Here is a 20,083-nt window from a genome sequence, read left to right as displayed (position 1 = left end):
AATATACACTGAGTGTACAAAAGATTAGGACCACCTTCTCTTTCCATTGCAGACTGACCAGTTGAATCTAGGTGAAAACTTAATGATGTCACATGTTAAATCCATTTCAGTGTAGATGAAGGGGAGGAAACAGGTTAAAGAAGGATGTGCAAGCCTTGAGAAAATTGAGACATCATTGTGCATGTGTGCCATTCAGAGGGTGAATGGGCAAGACAAAATATTTAAGTGCCTTTGAACGGGGTATTGTAGTAGGTACCAGGCACACCAGTTTGAGTGTGTCAAGAACTGCAAAGCTGCTGAGTTTTTCACGCTCAACAGTTTCCCGTGTGTATCAAGAATGGTCCACCACCCAAAGGACATCCAGCCAAATTAGACACAACTGTTGTAGGCATTGGAGTCAACATGGGCCAGCATCCCAGTGGAACGGTTTTGGCGCCTTGTAGTCCATGCCTTTGACGAATCGAGGCCTACAGTCCTTGCTCCCTCCATGGCTCGGAGCCATGCCTATAGAGGTGTGGATGTTGCAACAGGGAAGCGCATCTTCTTTAGACGCTATGGCAAAGCTACTGATTGATAAGAATGGCCAACCAACTCTAGCCTCCACATCTCCATCCCAGGTCTACTAGGTGTGGACATTACGAGGATGTTACTAAAAGCTACTAGTATCGGGCACCTGGAGGGTCAGCTGTGTGTCTACAGTGTGTTAGGGTAGTATGTTAGAGCTGACCTGGTCTGCTGTGTGTCAGGGCTGACCTGTCCTGATAGGAGCAGACACACAGACAAGGAGAGAACATGAACCAGTGCAGCCCAGCCCAGCAATTAACGCATGCTTATGTGTGAAACAGCTGAGTTTTTCTTTCTTTCTATTTAATTTCTTAGAATGTAATTTAACTACCTTGAGTATCCTGGTAACAGATATTCTGCAAGCTATTTATGTAAATGACTAGTTGTTAGCTGTATAAAACCAGGGCCTGATTATTGCGGTTGATGGCATTATGTTTCGATCAGTTAGTTTCCCAGTCTCTCACCCCTCTCCCCATCTGTCCCTTGTTGGGTGGCAGGCCAATGAACCTGAAGGCAGCCTCCTGGATGAAGTAAGGGTTGAGGATCCTCATCTCACTGGGCTCCCTGGGGACATGATGGGCCACAGACTTCCAGAACCCATCTGTACTATGCTACGTGAGAGAGAGTGAGAGAGAGAGAAAGAGAGAGGGAGGGGGAGAGGGAGAGAGAGAGAGAGAGAGAGAGAGAGAGAGAGAGAGAGAGAGAGAGAGAGAGAGAGAGAGGGAGAGGGAGAGAGAAAGTGGAAGAAAGGTTAGTTTGAATAATAGCATTAAAAATGATAAAAACAAATGAAGACATGAGTAATACATGTACCACTTGCTATGACAATGTGATGTCTCTCTGTTGGTGGTCTCTAACAGCACAAGTCATCCAGCTTTTAGACCTGACCATCAATTACATTTACATTTACATTTAAGTCATTTAGCAGACGCTCTTATCCAGAGCGACTTACAAATTGGTGCATTCACCTTATGACATCCAGTGGAACAACCACTTTACAATAGTGCATCTAAATATTTTAAGGGGGGAGGGGGTGAGAAGGATTACTTTATCCTATCCTAGGTATTCCTTAAAGAGGTGGGGTTTCAGGTGTCTCCGGAAGGTGGTGATTGACTCCGCTGTCCTGGCGTCATGAGGGAGTTTGTTCCACCATTGGGGAGCCAGAGCAGCGAACAGTTTTGACTGAGCTGAGCGGGAACTGTACTTCCTCAGTGGTAGGGAGGCGAGCAGGCCAGAGGTGGATGAACGCAGTGCCCTTATTTGGGTGTAGGGCCTGATCAGAGCCTGGAGGTACTGAGGTGCCGTTCCCCTCACAGCTCCGTAGGCAAGCACCATGGTCTTGTAGCGGATGCGAGCTTCAACTGGAAGCCAGTGGAGAGAGCGGAGGAGCGGGGTGACGTGAGAGAACTTGGGAAGGTTGAACACTAGTCGGGCTGCGGCGTTCTGGATGAGTTGTAGGGGTTTAATGGCACAGGCAGGGAGCCCAGCCAACAGCGAGTTGCAGTAATCCAGACGGGAGATGACAAGTGCCTGGATTAGGACCTGCGCCGCTTCCTGTGTGAGGCAGGGTCGTACTCTGCGGATGTTGTAGAGCATGAACCTACAGGAACGGGCCACCGCCTTGATGTTAGTTGAGAACGACAGTTTGTTGTCCAGGATCACGCCAAGGTTCTTAGCGCTCTGGGAGGAGGACACAATGGAGTTGTCAACCGTGATGGCGAGATCATGGAACGGGCAGTCCTTCCCCGGGAGGAAGAGCAGCTCCGTCTTGCCGAAGTTCAGCATGAGGTGGTGATCCGTCATCCACACTGATATGTCTGCCAGACATGCAGAGATGCGATTCGCCACCTGGTCATCAGAAGGGGGAAAGGAGAAGATTAATTGTGTGTCGTCTGCATAGCAATGATAGGAGAGACCATGTGAGGTTATGACAGAGCCAAGTGACTTGGTGTATAGCGAGAATAGGAGAGGGCCTAGAACAGAGCCCTGGGGGACACCAGTGGTGAGAGCGCGTGGTGAGGAGACAGATTCTCGCCACGCCACCTGGTAGGAGCGACCTGTCAGGTAGGACGCAATCCAAGCGTGGGCCGCGCCGGAGATGCCCAACTCGGAGAGGGTGGAGAGGAGGATCTGATGGTTCACAGTATCGAAGGCAGCCGATAGGTCTAGAAGGATGAGAGCAGAGGAGAGAGAGTTAGCTTTAGCGGTGCGGAGCGCCTCCGTGATACAGAGAAGAGCAGTCTCAGTTGAATGACTAGTCTTGAAACCTGACTGATTTGGATCAAGAAGGTCATTCTGAGAGAGATAGCGGGAGAGCTGACCAAGGACGGCACGTTCAAGAGTTTTGGAGAGAAAAGAAAGAAGGGATACTGGTCTGTAGTTGTTGACATCGGAGGGATCGAGTGTAGGTTTTTCAGAAGGGGTGCAACTCTCGCTCTCTTGAAGACGGAAGGGACGTAGCCAGCGGTCAGGGATAAGTTGATGAGCGAGGTGAGGTAAGGGAGAAGGTCTCCGGAAATGGTCTGGAGAAGAGAGGAGGGGATAGGGTCGAGCGGGCAGGTTGTTGGGCGGCCGGCCGTCACAAGACGCGAGATTTCATCTGGAGAGAGAGGGGAGAAAGAGGTCAGAGCACAGGGTAGGGCAGTGTGAGCAGAACCAGCGGTGTTGTTTGACTTAGCAAACGAGGATCGGATGTCGTCGATCTTCTTTTCAAAATGGTTGACGAAGTCATCTGCAGAGAGGAGGAGGGGGGGGGGGGAGGATTCAGGAGGGAGGAGAATGTGGCAAAGAGCTTCCTAGGGTTAGAGGCAGATGCTTGGAATTTAGAGTGGTAGAAAGTGGCTTTAGCAGCAGAGACAGAGGAGGAAAATGTAGAGAGGAGGAGTGAAAGGATGCCAGGTCCGCAGGGAGGCGAGTTTTCCTCCATTTCCGCTCGGCCTTCCGGAGCCCTGTTCTGTGAGCTCGCATTGAGTCGTCAAGCCACGGAGCGGGAGGGAGGACCGAGCCGGCCTGGAAGATAGGGGACATAGAGAGTCAAAGGATGCAGAAAGGGAGGAGAGGAGGGTTGAGGAGGCAGAATCAGGAGATAGGTTGGAGAAGGTTTGAGCAGAGGGAAGAGATGATAGGATGGAAGAGGAGAGAGTAGCGGGGGAGAGAGAGCGAAGGTTGGGACGGCGCGATACCATCCGAGTAGGGGCAGTGTGGGAAGTGTTGGATGAGAGCGAGAGGGAAAAGGATACAAGGTAGTGGTCGGAGACTTGGAGGGGAGTTGCAATGAGGTTAGTGGAAGAACAGCATCTAGTAAAGATGAGGTCGAGCGTATTGCCTGCCTTGTGAGTAGGGGGGGAAGGTGAGAGGGTGAGGTCAAAAGAGGAGAGGAGTGGAAAGAAGGAGGCAGAGAGGAATGAGTCAAAGGTAGACGTGGGGAGGTTAAAGTCGCCCAGAACTGTGAGAGGTGAGCCGTCCTAATTACAAGGGAGCTCAGCCAGCCCAGAGCACCTCAAGATCTCTTCTCATCAGACCTGGGTTCAAATACTAATTTAAATAATTTCAAATACTTTGAGCTTTTGCTTTAGCCTGCTTGGAATGCCAGATGGGCAAGATTTGACATTTCGGGACTATTCTATTAAATCATTAAGTCAGCCAAGCAAAATCAAACACATACAATGTATTTGAAATGATTTCAGTTTCATATTTGAACCAAGGTCTGCTTCTCATGTTCTTCTGCCTGATGATTAGTCATTCATTCTTCTCTTCAGCGGAGAAACTGGCAAAGTGAGAGCTGATGCTTAGCAGTTGGTCAGTGAATTTTAACACACGTGTCACCTGTACAAATAAACCAGAGTGCTTCCTTTGATATTTTCAAATAAAGAGTGACTAAAATATGGCCAAGTGGCTTTGAGGTGGTTTGGCTGTGTGCCCAGGACAAGCCCAGACACAACCCACCTCTCTGTCAGACCAGTTCTGAATAAAGGGCCTTTCTGATTCTGATGGGGCAACAACATCACAGCAAGGGACACATAAAGCCAGGCCCAGGGACACAGTCCCCCCCTTCCCCTAGGTAAACAAAAAACATATGGTCTCAGGTTTCACCTGATTGTTCAGACGGTGAAAAGTGATGGAAGATGACACCTACTATTGAGTATTGCCTTTATTTGATTTATGATGAAGTATATTTGTTATGCAGGTGAATGAGGACCCAAAAGCGACTTGGCGAAAACAGAGTCTTTAATCCAGTAAAGGAAATATGCAATACTCCTAGACAAATCGGAGCGGTAAATAAAGCATAAAAAACAATTCCACTCGTAATGACGAGAACAGACTGGAGACTCGATCATAAACTGTAGGTTGCCTCGGGAAGGCACTTGACCGTAGCAGACTCAGACACCTGCTCACCACGCAGCATCTGAGGGAAACACGACACGACAGGGCGATACAAAGACACAGCACGGTGAACAATATACAAGGATCCGACAGGACAGAAACGGAAAACAAGGGGAGAAATAGGGACTCTAATCAGGGGAAAAGATAGGGAACAGGAGTGGAAAGACTAAATGATTGATTAGGGGAATAGGAACAGCTGGGAGCAGGAACGGAACGATAGAGAGAAGAGAGAGAGGGAGGGAGAGAGAAAAAGGGAACGAACCTAAAAAGACCAGCAGGGGGAAAACGAACAGAAGGAAAAGCAAAATGACAAGACAATATAAGACAAAACATGACAGTACCCCCCCACTCACCGAGCGCCTCCTGGCGCACTCGAGGAGGAATCCTGGCGGCAACGGAGCAAATCATCAATCAGTGAACGGTCCAGCACGTCCCGAGACAGAACCCAACTCCTCTCCTCAGGACCGTAACCCTCCCAATCCACTAAGTATTGGTGACCCCGTCCCCGAGAACGCATGTCCATGATCCTACGTACCTTGTAAATAGGTGCGCTCTCGACAAGGATGGGAGGGGGGAAGACGAACGGGGGTGCGAAGAAAGGGCTTGACACAGGAGACATGGAAGACAGGATGGACGCGACGAAGATGTCGCGGAAGAAGCAGTCGCACAGCGACAGGATTGACGACCTGGGAGACACGGAACGGACCAATGAACCGCGGAGTCAACTTACGAGAAGCTGTCGTAAGAGGAAGGTTGCGAGTGGAAAGCCACACTCTCTGGCCGCAACAATACCTTGGACTCTTAATCCTACGTTTATTGGCGGCTCTCACAGTCTGTGCCCTGTAACGGCAAAGTGCAGACCTCACCCTCCTCCAGGTGCGCTCACAACGTTGGACAAACGCTTGAGCGGAGGGAACGCTGGACTCGGCAAGCTGGGATGAGAACAGAGGAGGCTGGTAACCCAGACTACTCTGAAACGGAGATAACCCGGTAGCAGACGAAGGAAGCGAGTTGTGAGCGTATTCTGCCCAGGGGAGCTGTTCTGCCCAAGACGCAGGGTTTCTGAAAGAAAGGCTGCGTAGTATGCGACCAATCGTCTGATTGGCCCTCTCTGCTTGACCGTTAGACTGGGGATGAAACCCGGAAGAGAGACTGACGGACGCACCAATCAAACGACAGAACTCCCTCCAAAACTGTGACGTGAATTGCGGGCCTCTGTCTGAAACGGCGTCTAACGGGAGGCCATGAATTCTGAACACATTCTCGATGATGATTTGTGCCGTCTCCTTAGCGGAAGGAAGTTTAGCGAGGGAATGAAATGTGCCGCCTTAGAGAACCTATCGACAACCGTAAGAATCACAGTCTTCCCCGCAGACAAAGGCAGACCGGTAATGAAGTCTAGGGCGATGTGAGACCATGGTCGAGAAGGAATGGGAAGCGGTCTGAGACGACCGGCAGGAGGAGAGTTACCTGACTTAGTCTGCGCGCAGTCCGAACAAGCAGCCACGAAACGGCGCGTGTCACGCTCCTGAGTCGGCCACCAAAAGCGCTGGCGAATAGAAGCAAGAGTGCCTCGAACGCCGGGATGACCAGCTAACTTGGCAGAGTGAGCCCACTGAAGAACAGCCAGACGAGTAGAAACAGGAACGAAAAGAAGGTTACTAGGACAAGCGTGCGGCGACGCAGTGTGCGTGAGTGCTTGCTTAACCTGTCTTTCAATTCCCCAGACTGTCAACCCGACAACACGCCCATAAGGAAGAATCCCCTCGGGATCAGTAGAAGCCACAGAAGAACTAAAAAGACGGGATAAGGCATCAGGCTTGATGTTCTTGCTACCCGGACGGTAAGAAATCACAAACTCGAAACGAGCGAAAAACAACGCCCAACGAGCTTGACGAGCATTAAGTCGTTTGGCAGAACGGATGTACTCAAGGTTCTTATGGTCTGTCCAAACGACAAAAGGAACGGTCGCCCTCCAACCACTGTCGCCATTCGCCTAGGGCTAAGCGGATGGCGAGCAGTTCGCGGTTACCCACATCATAGTTGCGTTCAGATGGCGACAGGCGATGAGAAAAATAAGCGCAAGGATGAACCTTATCGTCAGACTGGAAGCGCTGGGATAGAATGGCTCCCACGCCTACCTCTGAAGCGTCAACCTCGACAATGAATTGTCTAGTGACGTCAGGAGTAACGAGGATAGGAGCGGACGTAAAACGTTCTTTTAGAAGATCAAAAGCTCCTGGGCGGAACCGGACCACTTAAAACACGTCTTGACAGAAGTAAGAGCTGTGAGAGGGGCAGCAACTTGACCGAAATTACGAATGAAACGCCGATAGAAATTAGCGAAACCTAGAAAGCGCTGCAACTCGACACGTGACCTTGGAACGGGCCACTCACTGACAGCTTGGACCTTAGCGGAATCCATCTGAATGCCTTCAGCGGAAATAACGGAACCGAGAAAAGTAACGGAGGAGACATGAAAAGAGCACTTCTCAGCCTTCACGTAGAGACAATTCTCTAAAAGGCGCTGTAGAACACGTCGAACGTGCTGAACATGAATCTCGAGTGACGGTGAAAAAATCAGGATATCGTCAAGATAGACAAAAACAAAGATGTTCAGCATGTCTCTCAGAACATCATTAACTAATGCCTGAAAAACAGCTGGCGCATTGGCGAGACCAAACGGCAGAACCCGGTACTCAAAATGCCCTAACGGAGTGTTAAACGCCGTTTTCCACTCGTCCCCCTCTCTGATGCGCACGAGATGGTAAGCGTTACGAAGGTCCAACTTAGTAAAGCACCTGGCTCCCTGCAGAATCTCGAAGGCTGATGACATAAGGGGAAGCGGATAACGATTCTTAACCGTTATGTCATTCAGCCCTCGATAATCCACGCAGGGGCGCAGAGTACCGTCCTTTTTCTTAACAAAAAAAAACCCCGCCCCGGCCGGAGAGGAAGAAGGCACTATGGTACCGGCGTCAAGAGACACAGACAAATAATCCTCGAGAGCCTTACGTTCGGGAGCCGACAGAGAGTATAGTCTACCCCGAGGAGGAGTGGTCCCCGGAAGGAGATCAATACTACAATCATACGACCGGTGAGGAGGAAGGGAGTTGGCTCGGGACCGACTGAAGACCGTGCGAAGATCATGATATTCCTCCGGCACTCCTGTCAAATCGCCAGGTTCCTCCTGAGAAGTGGGGACAGAAGAAACGGGAGGGATGGCAGACATTAAACACTTCACATGACAAGAAACGTTCCAGGATAGGATAGAATTACTAGACCAATTAATAGAAGGATTATGACATACTAGCCAGGGATGACCCAAAACAACAGGTGTAAAAGGTGAACGAAAAATCAAAAAAGAAATAGTCTCACTGTGGTTACCAGATACTGTGAGGGTTAAAGGTAGTGTCTCAAATCTGATACTGGGAAGATGACTACCATCTAAGGCGAACATGGGCGTAGGCTTGTCTAACTGTCTGAAAGGAATGTCATGTTTCCGAGCCCATGCTTCGTCCATGAAACAACCCTCAGCCCCAGAGTCTATCAAGGCACTGCATGTAGCACCCGAACTGGTCCAGCGTAGATGGACCGACATAGTAGTACAGGATCTAGATGGAGAGACCTGAGTAGTAGCGCTCACCAGTAGCCCTCCGCTTACTGATGAGCTCTGGCTTTTACTGGACATGAATTGACAAAATGTCCAGCAAGTCCGCAATAGAGGCACAGGCGGTTGGTGATCCTCCGTTCCCTCTCCTTAGTCGAGATGCGAATACCTCCCAGCTGCATGGGCTCAGTCTCTGAGCCAGAGGAGGGAGATGGTTGCGATGCGGAGCAGGGAAACACCGTTGACGCGAGCTCTCTTCCACGAGCTTGGTGACGAAGATCTACCCGTCGTTCTATGCGGATGGCGAGAGCAATCAAAGAGTCCACACTGGAAGGAACCTCCCGGGAGAGAATCTCATCTTTAATCACTGCGTGGAGTCCCTCCAGAAAACGAGCGAGCAGCGCCGGCTCGTTCCAGTCACTAGAGGCAGCAAGAGTGCGAAACTCTATAGAGTAATCCGTTATGGATCGATCACCTTGGCATAGGGAAGCCAGGGCCCTAGAAGCCTCCCTACCAAAAACTGAACGGTCAAAAACCCGAATCATCTCCTCTTTAAAGTTCTGGTAATTGTTAGAGCAATCAGCCCTTGCCTCCCAGATAGCTGTGCCCCACTCTCGAGCCCGGCCAGTAAGGAGTGATATGACGTAAGCAACCCGAGCTCTCTCTCTAGAGTATGTGTTGGGTTGGAGAGAGAACACAATATCACACTGGGTGAGAAAAGAGCGGCACTCCGTGGGCTGCCCGGAGTAACAAGGTGGGTTATTAACCCTAGGTTCCGGAGGCTCGGCAGACCAGGAAGTAACAGGTGGCACGAGACGAAGACTCTGGAACTGTCCAGAGAGGTCGGAAACCTGAGCGGCCAGGTTCTCCACGGCATGACGAGCAGCAGACAATTCCTGCTCGTGTCTGCCGAGCATGGCTCCTTGGACCTCGACGGCAGTGTTACGAGCGTCTGTAGTCGCTGGGTCCATTCCTTGGTCGGATCCTTCTGTTATGCAGGTGAATGAGGACCCAAAAGCGACTTGGCGAAAACAGAGTCTTTAATCCAGTAAAGTAAAAATACAATCATAAAGCACAATTTCCACTCGTAATGACGAGAACAGACTGGAGACTCGATCTTGAACTGCAGGTTGCCTCGGGAAGGCACTTGAACGTAGCAGACTCAGACACCTGCTCACCACGCAGCATCTGAGGGAAACACGACACGACAGGGCGATACACAGACACAGCACGGTGAACAATAGACAAGGATCCGACAGGGCAGAAACGGAAAAGGGGAGAAATAGGGACTCTAATCAGGGGAAAAGATAGGGAACAGGTGTGGGAAGACTAAATGATTGATTAGGGGAATAGGAACAGCTGGGAGCAGGAACGGAGCGATAGAGAGAAGAGAGAGAGGGAGGAAGAGAGAAAGAGGGGAACGAACCTAAAAAGACCAGCAGGGGGAAAACGAACAGAGGGAAAAGCAAAATGACAAGACAAAATAAGACAAAACATGACAGTGTGAGCAGACAACACAGAGTTACACATGGAGTAAACAATTAACAAGTCAATAACACAGTAGAAAAAAAGGGGGAGTCTATATACAATGTGTGCAAAAGGCATGAGGAGGTAGGCGAATAATTACAATTTTGCAGATTAACACTATAGTGATAAATGATCAGCTGGTCATGTACAGGTAGAGATATTGCTTTGCTTTATTTAACCAGGTAGGCAAGTTGAGAACAAGTTCTCATTTACAATTGCGACCTGGCCAAGATAAAGCAAAGCAGTTCGACAGATACAACGACAAAGAGTTACACAAACATACAGTAAAACAAACATACAGTCAATAATACAGTATAAACAAGTCTATATACAATGTGAGCAAATGAGGTGAGAAGGGAGGTAAAGGCAAAAAAGGCCATGGTGGCAAAGTAAATACAATATAGCAAGTAAAACACTGGAATGGTAGTTTTGCAATGGAAGAATGTGCAAAGTAGAAATAAAAATGTATGATATGCCTAATATGTCTGCACCCCAGGAAGAGTAGGGGATCCAACAATAAATAGAAATACCCACCTGTCTGTCACTGTGTGAATAGTGATCCAGACTCACAGGACCACCCCAGTGATATGCCTATCATCCATCCATCCATCCATCCATCCATCCATCCATCCATCCATCCATCCATCCATCCATCCATCCATTCACTGTCTGTCTATGGGCATTGGGCAGGCCAGGTATGCCCAGATCTGAGATACTGTTGCTCTCTGATGCGCATCAGACCCCTGAATACCATAGCCTGTCAGCCTGTCAGCCTCCAGCCCTGCCCCCCCCCCAACCCTCTGAACCCCACACACCCTGACCCACCTCCTGCTCTAAGTGATCAGAGCATCGACAAGGACAGGAGGGTGTCTGTCTATGGAGCCCCTATAGATGTCCATATCCATGCAATTTATGCATGCCATCAGATACAATACTATAGGATTTGACTCTGACCCATCCTTCTATAAAGATTGGAGAATGAAGAGAGGAAGGGAGAATAAGGTATGCTGTTATTTTGAAAGTAGGAATGTGTTGTATGTGTTCTATTCCCATTCAACCATGAAGGAATGACCATAGTGACTGTAACCAGAGCTAGACATTTTTCTTCTCAGAGACCAAAACCATGTCAGTCACAGCCCTCTACAAAGCAACCTTAAAATGTCATAGCCCTCTATACTAAAAAGCAACATTGGAATGCTGCTCTAAAACTTTGGATTAAAATGTACTGTATGGTTATTATTACATTCACATTCATTTACAAGCAGGGATTAGAGTTATAACCCTTAAATGAAATTCCACAAGGACAATGACACCTCCCAATCCCATTCTGTGTCCCCACTTGCTTCAAGATGTCCACCATTGTTTCTGAACCCAAGAAAGCGAAGTTAACTGAACTAAATTACTATCGCCCAGTAAAACTCACTTCTGTCATCATGCTTTGAGAGGCTAGTTAGGAACATATCACCTCCACCTTACCTGACACGCTAAACACACTACAATTGGCATACTGCCCCAACAGATCCACAGATGACGCAATCACCATCGCACTGCAAACTGCTCTATCCCATCTGGACAAGAGGTACACCTATGTAAGAGCCTTCAACACCATAGTGCCCTCCAAGCTAATCACTAAGCTCGAGGCCCTGGGTCTGAAACCTGCCCTGTGAAACTAGGTCCTGGACTTCCTGACAGGCTGACCCCAGGTGGTGAAGGTAGGCAACAACACCACCGCTACACTGATCCTCAACAGGGAGCCCAACATGGGTGCGTGCTCAGCCCCCTCCTGTACTCCCTGTTCACCCATGACTGCATGGTTACGCACGTCTCCAACTCAATCATCAAGTTTGCAGATGACACAACAGTGGTAGGCTTAATTACCAACAATGATGAGACAGCCTACAGGGAGGAAGTGAGGGCCCTGGTGGAGTGGTACCAGGAAAATAAACTCTCCCTCAAACTTGAAAGTGTATTCCAGGGTTTCTTCTGGATCAAAAAGTGGCTTAGCTAGTGGATGTGGAAGGGGGCATGGCAATGGATGTGGTTGGCCAATTGCCGTGGCTGAATTTTAGAGAACATTTTAGAGGCTCCCATCTTGGCGGTTTAGAGAAAATGTTACAGGTTTTAAGCAAATTTCCTGCGTTTCTACATATTCTGCCATGGAGCTGAGAGAAAATGTTGCCGTCTTAACACTCATTTCCTGCAATTTTATGCATTTGCCATGGCTAAGGATGTGTTCTTATAATAAAATACATACAGATAAATTAATTGTTTTGGGAACTTTCATTTCTCCCAGACTGTTTAGCTTTTATTCTGGTGATAAAAATATCTAGATACATTATCTTTTCTACATATTTGTATATCTGTTTTGGTCATTTAAGGTTACACTGAAACGGTTCTCCATCCCAAAAATGTATTTAGTTTTTTACATTGTTTGGACTGAGGCGGCCCAAAAAATACATACATATTGTTCATACAATTCAGTATGGTATAATGGTACAAATGGTATAATGACAGTAAATATGAATTCTCCAGTCACAACAAGTGCGGAGTTCCAAAGTCAGATTATAAGGCTACTATTATCTAGTATTATCCAATTGAGGTAAACAGTGTGGTAAAGATGGGTATAAACAGGTAAGTGACAAAATAATGAAACACCAACATAAAGTGTATTAATACGACATTGGGCCACCATGGGCCAGAACAGCTTCAATGCACCTTCACATAGATTCTACAAGTGTCTGGAACTCTATTCGAGGAATGCGACACCATTCTTCTTTGAGCAATTCCATGATTTGATGTTTTTTTGATGGTGGTGGAAAACACTGTCTCAGGGTCCGCTCCAGAATCTCCCATAAGTGTTCAAAAGCAGAGGTGCATAAAGATGGCGGCTGGCATGCACTTACCACAAATTCCAAGTTCGCTAAATTCCTAAAAAAATGTTTATGGTCATTAGCAATGTATACATGATCCCAATTTTAGCTTTAAGATGCTGGTAATTATTGGCACATTAAACCATATCGCGCTCCCTACTGTATAGTTTAAAAACTCAGTGGATAGTGAAAATGTCAAGAACTTTGAACGTTTCTTCAAGTGCAGTCGCAAAACTATCAAGCACTATGATGAAACTGGCTCTCATGAGGACCGCCACACTAAAAGAAGACCCAGAGTTACCTCTGCTGCAGAGGATACGTTCATTAGAGTTACCAGGCTCAATAATTGCAGCTCAAATACATGCTTCATAGAGTTCAAGTTACAGACTCATCCAAACATCAACTGTTCAGAGGAGACTGCGTGAATCAAGCCTTCATGGTAGAATTGCTTAAAAAACAACACTACTAAAGTACACAAAAATGAAGAAGAGACTTGCTTGGGCCGAGAAACACGAGCAATCAACATTAGATCGGTGGAAAACTGTCCTTTGGTCTGATGAGTCCAAATTTGAGATTTCTGGTTCCAACCGCTGTGTCTTTGTGAGATGCAGAGTAGGCGAACGGATAATCTCTGCATGTGTGGTTCCCACCGTGAAGCACAGAGGAGGTGTGATGGTGTGGGGGTGCTTTGCTGGTGACACTGTCTGTGATTTATTTAGAATTCAAGGCACACTTAACCAGCATGGCTACCACAGCATTCTGCAGCGATATGCCATCCCATCTGGTTTGCGCTTAGTGCGACTATTATTTGTTTTTCAACAGGACAATGACCCAACACACCTCCAGGCTGTGTAAGGGCTATTTTACCAAGTAGGAGAGTGATGGAGTGCTGCATCAGATGACCTTTCCTCCACAATCACCCGCCAATGTAGAAAATAGTAAAAATAAAGAAAAACCCTTGAATGAGTAGGTGTCCAAACTTTTGACTGGTACTGTATATGTTTTGATAAAGTTTGAATAACAACTAAAGTAGCCAAACAACTTCTTAAAATTAAGCACGTTAATCTGCTTTACAAGGGTTGTAAAAGCTTAACTGGCATACATAAGCACTGCCTGAGTTTCATGTTTGGGGAAGATACTTTTCACAATGAAAACTGATTTAAAGATAGTTTGCATTCAATTTCAATGCTAAATGCATTGACTCCAGAAACAGGAATTTGCCCAATTATAATACAACTCAAGTTTAAAAATTCTAAATAACAATTCCATTTAAATTATTTTTATTTTCCAATTCAATTCCAATTCAGGCAGTCTGAATTCCAATTCCATTCCAGGGATGATTTTCTTTTACAATATGACAATTTAAATCCAATTCAATTCCAATAAAAAAAATATATGATTGCTACAATTCCAATTGAATTCCAAGTAAATTCTCCACTTCCTGCTTGATCTCCAGAATTGAATTGGAAATTAAATTGGAATTGACCCCAACCCTGATGTTCTCATGACATGGCTTTAACGTTTTCTCCATGAATTGGGATTCAATTGGAACTTTACCTAACGTTGTAGGAACGGTCACTCTTTGCTGGATTACCACTTACCAGCCTCTCTTTAAAGATCATGGACCGCAGCCATTTGAAGTCGAGAGCTTTGAAGGCAGAGAGAACGAAGAGGGAATCCTGTTCGTAGCGTTCAGTCTTCTGGATGGCTCCCTCTGGGTAGGTGATACGCATAGTGGTCCGGGAGCCCACATCTTTCTCATAGCCACTCACTGGGGCCTCGTTCAACCTGCAACACACACAGGTCAACTGGGACTAGGAATCTATAAACATATGGTTCTCACAATCACTGGCTCTTACTCAATTGGTCTTTCCTTAATTCCTCGCATCCTCTCTCTTCGCCTCCTTCTCAAAACATATTGGAGAAGGTCAGAACTTTGGATGTTCTCCTCTAGTGCTCTTGAGAAGGAGGCGAGAATAGAGGATGTAAGGAATCTAGAAAATATTATTTAAGAACCCTGGAGGTGATGTGCCTTTTAAAACTGACCTTGCAATCACATTGTACTCATCAATCCTTGCACCCATAGACTTGTTGGTCAGAATAGCACCATTTCCCATGATTATGCACTTTTTACAACTCAGACTAGAAGAGCAGGAAAAGAACAGCAGAAAAACAAAATTTCTGTGAGGTTTGTGAAAAGAGGAAAATGACAAGTACTGCAGTGATTTATTCAGATATCATGTGTAGTTGTGCAATTGCTATCAGGTTCAATGACAGCATTATGTAGTAGATAATGTGACCTCTGTTAAGACTGAGTTCTACATTCCAGGTGGAAAATTAAACACATTCCCAATTTCCTTAGTTGATGATATCAGGTCGGCAAATAATGGTTGTGGAAAGAACCAAGCCCTTAACAAGACAGAACACTGGAAAATCAGCAATGTTTTCGGGATTGGTAGAACATATTTCTTGCCTGGTCCCAGATCTGTTTGTGCTGTCTAGCCAACTTATATGGTTGTTTTGGCATGACAATGACCAAAAATGGGCAAATCAGCAAAAACATATTTGGGACCTGGCTAGAATATTTCTGAGTAAGCCGAGAGTTTGCATACAGGTTACTTTCTGAATGTCTTGAGAAGCAGGCATAACCCTTTAAACACCCCAAGATGCCCCTTGATGTTGCCGAGTTAGAGGTGTGAAATACCTGTCCAGCTCATCTTCCAGACCATAGCTCTTTGTGGCTGTCAGAATATTATCTATGATCTTTTCTGAGGAGAGAAGAGAAGATTTTTAAACCAGCACCTTCTCTGGGCAGCAATCCTTGGACCCCAAGGAATGAGGTTACACCAGGTTTCCCCAAGGATAATGCCCCCACCATGTTAAAGATCATTTAAAAAACAATACAAAAAATACAAATAAAAACACTATAGTAAATACTACAGTAATATCCGCAAAAACACCAAATTAATTACTATAGTATTTACAACAGTTTTTACTAAAGTAATACTACAGTATTTATACTGCGACTCATTTCAGGAAACTTCACAGGAGAGCCATTTGAACCTAAACTTTTGTTTTATCAAAATATTTTTGGGGGCAGAAATACCTTCTGCAACATGTGAAATTTCATGTGTCTTAATAACAAACTTGTACGCCATCTGTAGATAAGTGCCTTGCGAAAGTATTCGGCCCCCTTGAACTTTGCGACCTTTTGCCACATTTCAGGCTTCAAACATAAAGATATAAAACTGTATTTTTTTGTGAAGAATCAACAACAAGTGGGACACAATCATGAAGTGGAACGACATTTATTGGATATTTCAAACTTTTTTAACAAATCAAAAAATGAAAAATTGGGCGTGCAAAATTATTCAGCCCCTTTACTTTCAGTGCAAGCAAACTCTCTCCAGAAGTTCAGTGAGGATCTCTGAATGATCTAATGTTGACCTAAATGACTAATGATGATAAATACAATCCACCTGTGTGTAATTAAGTCTCCGTATAAATGCACCTGCACTGTGATAGTGCCGTTATGGAAACGACGAACAGAGAATGATAACTTCGCAAACAGAAGCTTCTAAAGCCATGACATCATATTCTGGAATTTTCCAAGCTGTTTAAAGGCACAGTCAACTTAGTGTATGTAAACTTCTGACCCACTGGAATTGTGATACAGTGAATTATAAGTGAAATAATCTGTCTGTAAACAATTGTTGGAAAAATGACTTGTCATGCACAAAGTAGATGTCCTAACCGACTTGCCAAAGATATAGTTTGTTAACAAGAAAGTTGTGGAGTGGTTGAAAAACAAGTTTTAATGACTCCAATCTAAGTGCATGTATACTTCCGACTTCAACTTCACATTTTCATATATTACACATTTCTAATTTTGTCAAAGTTGTTTATTTAAAGCTTACTGTTAGCTAGCTGGCTAATGTGTGTTACTTTAGTAATATTATTTGTATCTCAGATCCATTTGTATTGCTAGTTATAGTCTAATGTTAGGTAGCTAGCTAACATTGTAACTGGTTGGTTAGCTACCTGCAGATTCATGCAGGGTAGTAACGATATGAGTTGAGATTATGGTTCATTGTTTAGCTAGCTACCTTTCTAAACAAAAGACTCCACTATGCAAGTAACCATTTCAATAGAATCTTCATGATGTCACTGTGACAACTGTCAATAGACATAGCTGGTAAATTCGCTCTTGCTGTCTACTCTGATTTCAGAGCACTTGTCTGAGTGTGCCAGAGCACAGAATAACTGACAAATTTACGAACGCTTTGTCATTAAATTGTTGCCAGCAGCACAGTTATGGTCACCAAAGCTCTGGATAACATAAAAACAGCCTAACCAGCTCTGCTAGGGGGAGTAAAATGGTCAGTGAGCTCTTCTCTCATTTGTGTCTGGAAGTAGCTAGCCAACGACTGCTGTTTGACTGCTGTTGTTAGGTCAGAACGCTCGGCTCAACCCTACTCCTCGGCCAGAGTGTTCAGTGTGCGCTCTAAACGCAACCCCAGAGCGAAAAGCTCTGAATTTGCGAATGGACAATCTGACAATGCTCTGAGTTTACAAATGCCAAGAGCGCACTCTGGTACACCAGATTGAATTTACGAACACACCCATAGTATAAACCAGCCTTAAGTCTTGAAATCTTGGGTTGTTTAGTACATGGCCTTACATGTGAATCCTTAAAGAGATGGGTGGGGCTAAGGCTTAAGAGGGTGTGAACGATGGGTGCAGACAAAGAGCTCTCCAGTAGGTGTACCAAATATTCAAGGGCCATCAACTTTCAAAGCATAATAACTTTCTCATTGTTCCTCAACTGCAGGGTATGATAGACCATTTCTAGCTCTGAGTCTCTACTTTTATCCAAGGTTAAAAACACCACTTCAAATTTTGCAACATAAGACCAAATTGAGCCGGTCGGTCAACTATAGTAAACTTTACTACAGTATACTAGTCATGTCCACAAAAACACAACAGTGAATACTATATTATATAAATATATTAATGCTTCAGTATTTAGAGCATAGTATTTTTCATATGGGCACTGGGAGGCCATAAGTCTTTCTGTAAACTATACAGTAAACAAATGCTCTCACTACCTCACTTTGTTTCTTGTCCTTCCACACTGCTGGCCTTTATGCATCTTTGAAGTATGCTTCCCTTAAACTGAGATGCCTATTGTCTGCCTTTTCAACAACTCTTGCTATTTATCTAGTCAGTTATAGTTGGAGTACATTATTTTATAGGAAGGAAAAACTTAAGTACTGTTTCCTAGTCCATACTTTCCCTGGGTCTTTCAACTATTTACATATCCAGTTATTCTAGCAAGTCCTAGGGAGTAACTATGAAGTACAATTTCCTATAGTCCTTAGACTGAGATGCTCCTGTCTGCACAACAACACTAGCTAGGCCTATTTATATAGCCAGTTATTCTAGGAAGATATAAAAGGAAAGGAATGACTGCAATCCGGATGTTTTCTATACAATTGACAAGGGTAAATACACTTGGCATATAATTCAAGAGATCAAGTTTAAATTAACAGTAATTGCCTAAACAATTGTGAGAGCTTAATCGCTGGACCATCTGTCACGAGATGAAAGTCCACATTATTTGACTGTATACTGTAGGCTTAGGCCAAGTAGGCTACTTGCGTGCTATTCGTTATTATTGACGTTAAACTAAATTGCAAGAGCATTAAATTGCTATTAGGCACTTGTGTTCAATTCTCAGATGCAGTGGAGATCATAAAAACGATGATCCAAAGATGACCCATTTTAGAAAAATATGTTTTTCAGTTAGCATACTTTTTTGAACATAATTATTACTGTAATTAGGTCATGATGCATTAAAAAAATGGAATCAGCCCATTGTTAAAATAATATTGCCTATAGCAGTGTTTCCTAATGTTGGTCCTGGGGACACAAAAGGAGCACATTTTAGTTTTTGCCCTAGCACCAAACCCCCAATTTCACTAGTCAATAGTTTGATGATGAGTTGAACAGTGCAAAAACAAAAATGTGCACGCTTTTGGGTCCCCAGACCCTGTATTAGGGAACATTGACTATAGTGAATTATACTATAGTAGATTGTGTTACAGGATGTGTCAGTATGACACATGATTTTGAAATCCCGTGACACAATCTACTAAAGTATAATTGAGGATCACTCAGAGGCAGTGAAAAGCATCGATGTAGAGACAGTCTCAGCTCTGTCCAAAATGACTTGCATATCTGCATTGTAACTAACACTGGAGAGATGGGGAGGGAGAGGGCTGCATAATAAAAGGTATCCTTCTCCCAAAATAGTGCACTACTTTTGATCAGGGGCTATAGGGGTCTGATTTTCTGCTCTTTTGCACACCAATATCTCTACCTGTACACTCCCCCTTTTTTTCTACTGTGTTATTGACTTGTTAATTGTTTACTCCATGTGTAACTCTGTGTTGTCTGTTCACACTGCTATGCTTTATCTTGGCCAGGTCGCAGTTGCAAATGAGAACTTGTTCTCAACTAGCCTACCTGGTTAAATAAAGGTGAAATAAAAATAAATACAAAATTAAAAGTAGTGCACTATATAGGCAATAGGGTGCAATTTGGGATGCAGCGAGGGAGAAGAGTTGTTGACTACTGTGGTGATATCCTAGATATAAACAGACAAGATCAATCAGGCTGGATGGGAATCATTTGAAAGGATTTTCTCTCCTTCCAGCCAAACCACACAGCTGACATCAGATGAGGGCTAGGCTACCATGGCACCATCTGCAAGGGTGAGGCACCTAGGCTAGGCACACCCCTGAAACAGCCCAATGTCTGACAATGAAGGACTCTAGTTCTGCCAACCAATCAATAACAAGACAAAGGCTTACAGTATGACTTTAATAATCTATGTTCAGGCAGAAGTGGAAACCACATGTTTAGTGTGATCCCTCAAACTGCCCTTACTACCGAGTCACAGAACAGAAAATGCCCCGAATGTGTTGGTTAGTTGGGAGAATAGAGGGTGTTGGTTGGGCTTCCTGGTTCCTATCAGCCATGAGGATGAGGGCAGGCAGTCAGGCCACAAATAGCTCACTGATTATTACTGATTAATAGGTCTCTCTTACAGAATAGATTACTTCAA

At 45.2% G+C, this 20,083-nt stretch overlaps 1 protein-coding gene across 3 annotated transcripts in view; it reads right to left on the bottom strand.

The window, feature by feature from the left end:
- LOC124037912 (CMP-N-acetylneuraminate-beta-1,4-galactoside alpha-2,3-sialyltransferase-like) overlaps window positions 1-20,083 on the bottom strand; it is a 103,577-nt gene that overhangs the window by 30,583 nt on the left and 52,911 nt on the right. For all 3 annotated transcript variants that reach the window (XM_046353158.1, XM_046353157.1, XM_046353159.1), the window contains exons 6-9: window positions 15,659-15,722; window positions 15,001-15,096; window positions 14,556-14,742; window positions 1,029-1,175 (exon numbers count right to left, since the gene is read on the bottom strand). In XM_046353158.1, coding sequence (XP_046209114.1) covers window positions 1,029-1,175; window positions 14,556-14,742; window positions 15,001-15,096; window positions 15,659-15,722 — 494 coding nt within the window. The remainder of the gene's footprint in view (window positions 1-1,028; window positions 1,176-14,555; window positions 14,743-15,000; window positions 15,097-15,658; window positions 15,723-20,083) is intronic.

This window comes from Oncorhynchus gorbuscha, linkage group LG06 (assembly GCF_021184085.1).
Source record: "Oncorhynchus gorbuscha isolate QuinsamMale2020 ecotype Even-year linkage group LG06, OgorEven_v1.0, whole genome shotgun sequence".
Lineage (NCBI taxonomy): Eukaryota > Metazoa > Chordata > Actinopteri > Salmoniformes > Salmonidae > Oncorhynchus > Oncorhynchus gorbuscha.
This window is presented reverse-complemented; position numbering and strand designations above follow the sequence as displayed.